The sequence below is a fragment of the Apodemus sylvaticus genome, chromosome 10 (genome assembly GCF_947179515.1).
Source record: "Apodemus sylvaticus chromosome 10, mApoSyl1.1, whole genome shotgun sequence".
Lineage (NCBI taxonomy): Eukaryota > Metazoa > Chordata > Mammalia > Rodentia > Muridae > Apodemus > Apodemus sylvaticus.
Window position 1 is genome coordinate 66211851 of NC_067481.1, and position 8798 is coordinate 66220648.

The window sequence follows — 8798 nt, forward strand, 5'->3', positions numbered from 1 at the left end:
TCTACCTTTTCCCTCTCCTCTCTCTTGCTTTCTCCACACCTCTATCTCAGTCCTGCATCTGGTTACATTTACCGTAGATGACTTCTAACACCATAGAATCATGTTTGTTAGTGTCTACCATTTGAATCCTATAGTTATTGATGTCTACAGTGTTACTGGGAGGGAATTAATTGCAAGTGGATTTTTATATATCGTCCAGCTTTACATACTTATTGTTGTAGCAGTTTGCTTTCTCCTGTCTGATTGGTCCTGAGAGTTGAGTCCTTAAGAGAAGACTCCTTGATAATACAAAAAAAAGTACTCAAAATCTGTAAATAACAAAGCCAATGTATATGCAAACCATCACAGGAAGACAACAAACAAACAAAAACAAACAAGACATTATGAAAAACAAGACAACAGGACTCCTCCAAAAGATCTTAACTCCTCCATTACTGATCTATGTAAAATATCAGGTGAAGAATCAAAAAAGTTACATGAAAATGAAAAACTAGCCAGTTATACCTAAAAGGATACAAAGAGAAGAAGAATGGAGTAAGGAAATCAGTTCAGGGTCTAGAGAAGAAAGTTAGAAAATCATTAGAAAGCCATTACATAGATGAGGAGTCTCCATCATGGATGAAGTCTACATGGCGTGCTGATGGTGAAGTCAGGACTCTATGATGAAGTCAGCAGCCTGAGCAGAAACTCAGAAGAAAATAGAGATATGGGAAAACTAAATAAATACAAATGTTTTAATGAGTTCAATTAAACATACTGGGAAGCATTAGTAGTTGCTGAGACCAAGCAGAAGATGGGATACCAAGGATAGAGGGAAAGGGCTGGAAATAGGACATTTAGATGTTAATAAACAGGGGTGGGGGGTCGGTAAAGCAGAGCTGGTCCAGTTCCTAAGAAGCTTGCCGCTCTTCCAGATGATCCTAGCTTATTCCCAGCATCCACATTAGGCAGCTCACAGCCACCTGTAACTCTAGCTCCAGGGGATCTGGTGCCTCCCTTTGTTCTCCACAGGCACACATATACATGCGGCACACAGGCACACGTGTGTGCTCATAAACACATGACAGAATAACAGTAGTATTTGAAATACTAAAATAAGAAAAAATTTTAAGGAGAGAAAACAGTGAGCATGACTGCCACTCTCAAGAACTCTTGGAGACCACAAAGTGACCAAACATAAGAATTCATGAGGTAGAAGGAACCAGTGCAGCCATTATAGCAAGCAGTAAGGAAAGGTTCCTGTAAACATTGAAACTAGAACTACTGTCTGATCCACTGTAGCTCTCCTGGGGATATAGCTGGAGGCATGAAGGGACACACATCTGTGATTATTGCAGAACTACTCACAATAGATATTTGGAACCAGACTAGATGCCTGTCAGAAGATGGATGGATAATGACATGTGGCGAATATGGCATGTGGTATATACAGCATGTGGTATCCATGGCATGTGGTGTATATATAGTCTATATAGCATTCTTTCAGAAAGAGTTATATCTCATATATAGACACTTTGATGTAACTGAAGTTGTTACCTTGAGTGAATGGAGCTAGACTTAATAAATGTGGACCCATTGAATATAGAAGATGAATGGTAAAGTAAATGAAAGGGGAGCAGAGGGATGAAGGGAAGGGGGAGGAGACAGAGGGCAGGGGAGGCTGAGTGTGTTCACAGCACAGTGTATGATCATCAGGGAGATCACAGTGACACCCACAGATTCCCTGCAGGAAATAAAATTGATTAAGTATAGTAAAAACAAAATTGTAAATAAGCAAAATAGGGTGTGATGAACACATTGCTTTTATAGATTTTCCCCTTAAATGTCCAAGTTGAGATGCTTTTCTTGAAGAAAAATGCAACTTCATTATGTAACCATGAATGGGAAATTGTAAGTCATATTAATGAACCTTTTGACACTGACAATAAGTGGGAAAATAATTAATTTTTGACTTTTGTTTTTCATGCATGAAGTTAACAGGACCCCTTGGGACACACATAAAATTTTGTTTCCTTAATGGGGTTTTTCAAAACTCAGCCAAGTCTCCAGTCTGGAATTATGTGTAGACACTAGTATTATTTATCTTCAACTCAGGAAAATCATGGTAAACGTGAAGTTGAGATGAGTATGGAAATGCTTAGAGAATGTGGAGACTCATCATGATGAAATCACGGGAGCTCAGGAACAAGATTCGTGTATTTGTGTTCACAGCGGAACAGCCCACCATGAAGAGAGAAGAGAGTCCGGGTATGTTACATGTGCGCTCTCATGCTGGCAAATGGCTGTGGTCCTGATGCTGCCTCCTCTATAGATGGAGCCAAGGTACTGGTCCTTTTCAGGAAACTCCATACATGGTTTACTAGTATTGAGCAGAAACTGACAAGTTTCCCAGCTTCAGGAAGCTGTGTGTGTGTCTCCCTCTCCCTCCTCTTCTCCTGTCTCTTACTATTGCTTTGTGTTGTGCACTCTATTTACTGATACACTGATATAAACTATGCAAATGTAAAAAAAAAAACATTGAAGAAAGAGTGATTTTTTAAAAAAAAAATCTAAAAAATCATTTTATGTGGAATTAAACAAGGAAATGAGAAAACAGAGACCCTCTAACTAGATGAAGAGGCAGCAGTGCCCAGGAGTTCGTGGAGACAGGAGCCGTGTGAAGGTGGATGTAGCTGAGTGAAGACTGGGCTCCGCGTCTGTGACTGACAGAGCTCTATGTGGAAAACATCCTCAAAAGCATCGTTTGGTTTTGTTTATTGTTGTGTTGCTATGCCAACAAAAGGTAGTACTTGCATCTGTGTTGTGTGATATTCTGCATGTGATGGAGCCAGCAGAGACCTGCCATTTCAGCACATTCAAAAATGTAATTCATGATTTCTTAAAGAAGTGCAGGCTTCTAGGTGTGCATTTGGGAGGCTGCAAAGAGTGTTTCACAGTGTGTCTAATAAATTATATTATAAGATATAATAAAAAAATCTTGGTATTGAGATTCTAAAAGACAAAGGCCACATGCTTTCTTTCATGTGCAGACCTGTGGTTTAAATTTGTATATAGAATATAGATGTGGTTATGAAACTAGAAAGAGGACCATGGACTGTGGCAGAGGGTGAGATGAGATCTTCAGGCAGTGAGAGCCAAAGAGAGGGTAATAGAGTTCATGTGACCTGGGCAAAAGGAGGACTGTGTGGGGAGGAGGGAGGGGTGAGGAGTGAGCACGGAAGATGATTACAAGTAACGGATATGAAGATGCCTGGTAAAACACATCACATTGTATGTTGACTTAAAAAAAAAATAAAATCCTGGCTTTGAATACAGTTCTATTCTCTGAGACCATGACGAGAAATCTCAAATATGGGAGACTTAGTTGTATTGTTTTTGTGAATGGTGACTTGTTTAAGCAGCTTAAATACTACCTGTCCCTTTGTACCTGTAGAGACCAATTGTCTATTTCCTGTAGGATCTGGGAACACTGAGTAACTTGCTCAGTTAAATGAGCTCAGTAACATCAACTACCAGCCTAGTCAAAGCAAAGCATGCCATTATTTCAAATTTTGTCTTTTTATTGGTGACTTCGGGCAAGTCTTTTTTTTTAAACTGGCATTACAGCACACTTTTAAGAGACAGATAGTTAAAATCTGCAGTTAGCAAAACACAAAGGAACTCCCTGTAGTTTCCTTGACATAATGTAGCAATGGTAAAATTATCCCTGTGAAACTATGAGACTTGGTGTCATTAGCCAACAATAGCCACTGAGAGTTAGGAGCTAAATGAAACGAAAAGGTCTCACAAAGACAGGACCTTTAAATGCAGGATGCGGTTACCATCATCATTAACACAAATGTGCAGGGGGACTGTTTGACCTAGGAGTCTTCATGCGGGGTTCTATGATTTCTTCTCATTTGGACAGGTATGGCTCAGTAGCAGGCATGGGAGCCCAGAATTCCAGCGCCATCACTGAGCTGGTCCTGGTTGGATTTTCTGATCACCCCCAGACTGAAGTTCCCCTCTTCCTCTTCTTCTCTCTGGTCTACCTAGCCAACTGTTTGGGGAATACAGCCGTTGTCACCTTAGTGGCTCTAGACGTCTCTCTGCAGACACCCATGTATTTCTTCCTCTGCCACCTGGCTTTCCTCAATGGATTCTTCAGCACGGTTGTGGCTCCAAAGATGCTCTTCAATCTCCTTGCAAGCAGGAAGGTCATATCTTACCTATTCTGCATGGCTCAGACCTACCTCACCCTGTTCTTGGAGTCGACTGAGTGCTTTCTCCTTGCGGTGATGGCCATAGATCGCTACGTGGCCATCTGCTACCCATTGAGGTATCTTCTCATCATGAGCTGGGCGGTGTGTGCTGCACTGGCAGTGGCAGTCTGGGTCACAGGCTTTTGTGCCTCAGTTATACCTCTCTGCTTCACAATCCTGCCACTCTGTGGTCCCTATGTTGTTGATTATCTTTTCTGCGAGCTGCCCGTCCTTCTGCACCTGTTCTGTGGGGATACATCTCTCGTGGAGGCCATGATGGCCATTGGAGGGGCTGGCACTGTGTTGTTCCCTTTCCTGCTGATTGTTCTCTCCTACCTTCGCATCCTGGTGGCTGTGATGAGAATAGACTCAGCTGAGGGCAGACAAAAGGCCTTTTCAACCTGTGCTTCACACTTGGCTGTGGTGACCATCTACTACGGAACGGGGCTGATCAGGTACTTGAGGCCCAAGTCCCTTTACTCTGCTGAGGGAGACAAACTTCTCTCTGTGTTCTATGCGGTCATCGGTCCCGCACTGAACCCATTCATCTACAGCCTGAGAAACAAGGAAGTGCAGGGCTCTATGAGGAGACTGGTCGAGAGATACAAGAAAAGCACCAGAATCACTTTCTAGATTTTCAGGAGCTGAGTCCTGTATTCGTTTACCAACATTTTGACAGGTTCAAGCCCAGAGTCTTTGAGAGTCAACCTCACTAGTCACAATTTCAACTTACCAGAATTCCTCCCCCTGCCCCTAACACACAGATACTTTTCTTTCATGTTTGTCTGCTTTATGAGTAAATACTGATGTGTATTAATTAGGAGTCAACAAATCACCTGTCAGCTCAATCAAATGGGGATAATAGAACCAAGATTAGACATTAATACGTGAACTTTACCTCAATGTTGTTACTGAATGCGTTCTCTCTTTTATAGTTCTCTCTCTCTCTCTCTCTCTCTCTCTCTCTCTCTCTCTCTCTCTCTCTCTCTCTCTCTCTCTCTCTCTCTCATTTTGTGAGACACTGCCTTGCTCAGGTTGGCATTGAGGACTGGGACTGCTGATGTATGCTGCCACACCTGAGGTCGTCTCAGTTTCTATCCCTTCATCGGCCCCTAGACCATGACAAATGCAGGTTCCTGGTTCCTGATCTTTGTTGAGGAACACACAGTAAAGACAAAACTCAGCTGCATGAGAATTAAATGGCATGAAAACTGCTGCTGGCATTAGTGCTGCTATGATAGTGGGAGATCCCCAGGACCTGGCGTCCTGCCCTACATGAGCTTCCCCTTTGGAGAGCTGTAACACCGGGCATTCTGGTTATACCAGAAACATTCTGTTCTGATTACAGGGATGACAATACCTGGAGACCTCTATCACTTTCTGCATCCTGCCCCCCCCCCCAGCAGCCATCACATCCCCAGTAGACAGGCAGCCCGACAAAAACAAATAACAGTAATTTTATTAATTTACTTATATTTACTTACATTAATAAGCACATGTCTTAGAAGGTCATATAAAGGCACTGCTACTTAATTCCAGGCTCAGCCACTCTTTTTGCAAGGATTTCTATGTAAAATATCATGAAAGGTGACATCCATGCAGACGAGCATATCATTTTAAAAGTAAACATACTATGTCACCATTCTAAAGTCACATAGTTCCCTGTCTACTGTCTTACTAATTGCAGTTGGCTGTTGTTGCTTCCACACTAGTGCATAGTTCTTTTCACAGGCTGGAAGTGCATTGATGAGAGCTCTTATCCCATAGTAGTTAAATATAAAGCCTAAGGAACTCAATATCTCCAGTGAGACTATTGTATGTCTGCAGTAGTTAACTGGCAGCATCTCCCTTCTGGATGGACTTTGATTTTCTGGGAAAAGATCAAGGGCTGAAATATCCAAGAGTCTTGCTTTGCTTCTGTGTGAGAGTATTTGTTATGGTTTTATGTACAGTGGCAGAAAAACAGAGAATGTGACAGTGGAGTGAGCAGATGCACTTTACAGAACATGGAGACAGAGACAGATGGGCTTATATGAGCTTAAGGCTAGACTAGTCTACACAGAGAGTTCTAGGACAACCAAGGCCACACACACACACACACACACACACACACACACACACACACAGAGTCTGTGTTCATAACATAATCAGACCAGTGCTGAGAGGGCGCTGCTGCTGGAGCTACTGGAGTCAGATTTGAGGGAGAATCTGCCAAGTTCATCTTAAAGCCAAATACCAGTGTGGTCACAGCAGGAAGCATGTCAGGAACAGGGAACAGTGCGTCAGGTCCAGGTGGCAAACAGGTGGGGTGGCAGGCAGTTCAAGCAGGCCTCACCAACAGCAGGGCACCGAACCAAGTGATAGATCCAGAGACATTTGTGGAGATACCTGCTCCTGGCAAACGGCAGGTATCAGCTGATAGGTTCATATGAGGCAATGCACAAAAGGGAAGAGTGGAGTCTCCTAGGACAATGCACAGCTGGAAAGATCACAGTTTTACACAATGTGAAGCTATTTAGAATAGGGCACAGCCTGAGCTTGGCACCGGTGATTCTTTTGTGTGGTTCTTCTAGGTCTCACTTGTTTTGTTTCAATTCCAATGGAGTCAAACATTTATATGCTCCACAATAAAAGTCCCAAGAGCACAGATTTGTCTGCTTTCCAGTTCTCTGTGCCTCATAGTTTCTTAATCTCTCATAAAGATCAATTCATATATCCAAATCAAATTCTTTTTTCTAAAAGGTTTATTTTCATTTTATAGGTATGGGTATTTTACCTGCATGTAAGTCTATATACCATGTACATGTCTTGTGCTCATAGAGACAAGAAGACATTAGATGTCTTGAAAGGGATGGTTGTGACCCACAATGTGGGTGACTGAGAATTGAAGCCAGATCCTCTGCAGGAGCAGCCAGTGCTCTTAACCACTGAGCCACATCTTGAGCCCCTAAATCAACTAAAATTATTATATTGACTGCTAGTGCATTTCAGACGGTCATGGAATTTTTACTTCATTCCGTAAAAATCAACACATCATCACTTTTTTTTTTTTAAATCAATTATTGCACCATGTCAAAAATAAGCTTTGGATTTAACTAGAGACAATGTGGAGACAAACTCTTCATCATTTTAGCAGACAGGTGGGTAATGGAAAACAAGGCCCAGAATAGAAACCGAGGAGAGTCTTGACGGGAGGGGCACAGAGCGAACTCAGTCTCCCGAGGATTAATTAGGAGAAAGTTTCTGCTCAAGTAATCATTGCATGGTCTTCCCAGAAATCTTAATGGAATTACACAAGAAAGACAGTAAGATTTTTAAAGACTTACTTTTGTTATTTTTGAGAGAGAGATAGTCAGAGAGAGAGAGACAGACAGAGAGAGGAGAGAGAGAGAGAGAGAGAGAGAGAGAGAGAGAGAGAGAGAGAGAGAGAGAGAGAGAGAGATGGAGAGGGAGAGGGAGAGGGAGAGAGAGAACAACTTGCAGGAGTCAGTTCTCTCCCTTTACCATGTGGGCAGTGGGAATCAAATTCAAGTGGTCAGGCTTGAAAGAAAATGCTAATACCCACTGGGCCATCTTTCCAGTCTGGGGAACCATCCCCAAACTCAACGTTGCAGAAGGCTGTTTCCAAGCCTAAATTAGACCTGAGGACCTTGCCCTTGAAGGTGTCTTGTTTTAACAGCTCAGATAGCCAGAGGGAGAGAGACAGTATTTAAGAATGTCCCCACTCTTGTAGTGCACACCATTAATTACAGCTCTGAGGTGGCAGAGCCACGCAGATTTCTGTTTGAACTTATCTTTGTCAGCATAGTAAGTTCTAGGCCAGCCAGGGATACACAGCAGCATCCTGTCTCAAAAACCAAACTGGCAGCTGTGTGAGTTTTTGTTCTGCTGGTGAAGGAAGGCAACTCGAACTGGCTGTTCAGTGTGAGATTTGATACAAACAAGAAGAAACATGATTCCCAAGACAGCTCAGAGGGATGTTGATCCTGCTTGCTTCAATGTAACACTAGCACTTCTTACATCCTAATCCACACTATGCTGGCTGTGTCGAGAATGAATATAGGCTAAACCTTTAGTTTATTAAAAGCAGCTGTAGAGAGAGACAGAGGGAGAAAGAGAAAGGCTCCATCTGACCCTAGGTAGGATCATGTTTAGTCATAGTGGGAGCATTTTGTTACAAACTGGCCAGGAATGCTGTCTCTTATTGGAGGACAGGGGGATGACTTGTGTGATCCACAGGGGAATCTGAGAAATGTAGTCTTTTAGCAGGAAACTATCAGAACTCGTGAGTTCTGCAAGTAAATTGTTGAAGAAACTGGATTCCAAAGACATCTGGGCTGAGAGAAAAATTGGATTTGGATTAAACATCAGTACTTTGAGAAAATGCTTTCTTTAGAAACCTTGAATTTCAGTCATGTGTAGCAATGTAAGCCTTTATTCCCAGTTTCAGGAGGCAGAGGCTGGTGGATTTCTGTGAGTCTGGCTTGGTCTACAGAGAAAGTTTCAGAACAGTCAGGTTTATGTAGAGATATGCAGAGCAGAATGCCAGTCAGGGGT

At 42.5% G+C, this 8798-nt stretch overlaps 1 protein-coding gene across 1 annotated transcript; it reads left to right on the top strand.

Moving 5' to 3' along the window:
• Window positions 1-3872: 3872 nt before the first annotated feature.
• On the top strand, window positions 3873-4874 carry LOC127693696 (olfactory receptor 10A7-like). Its single transcript, XM_052194755.1, has one exon. It carries the CDS (start codon window positions 3873-3875, stop codon window positions 4872-4874), a length of 1002 nt encoding a protein of 333 aa, XP_052050715.1.
• Window positions 4875-8798: the final 3924 nt, after the last annotated feature.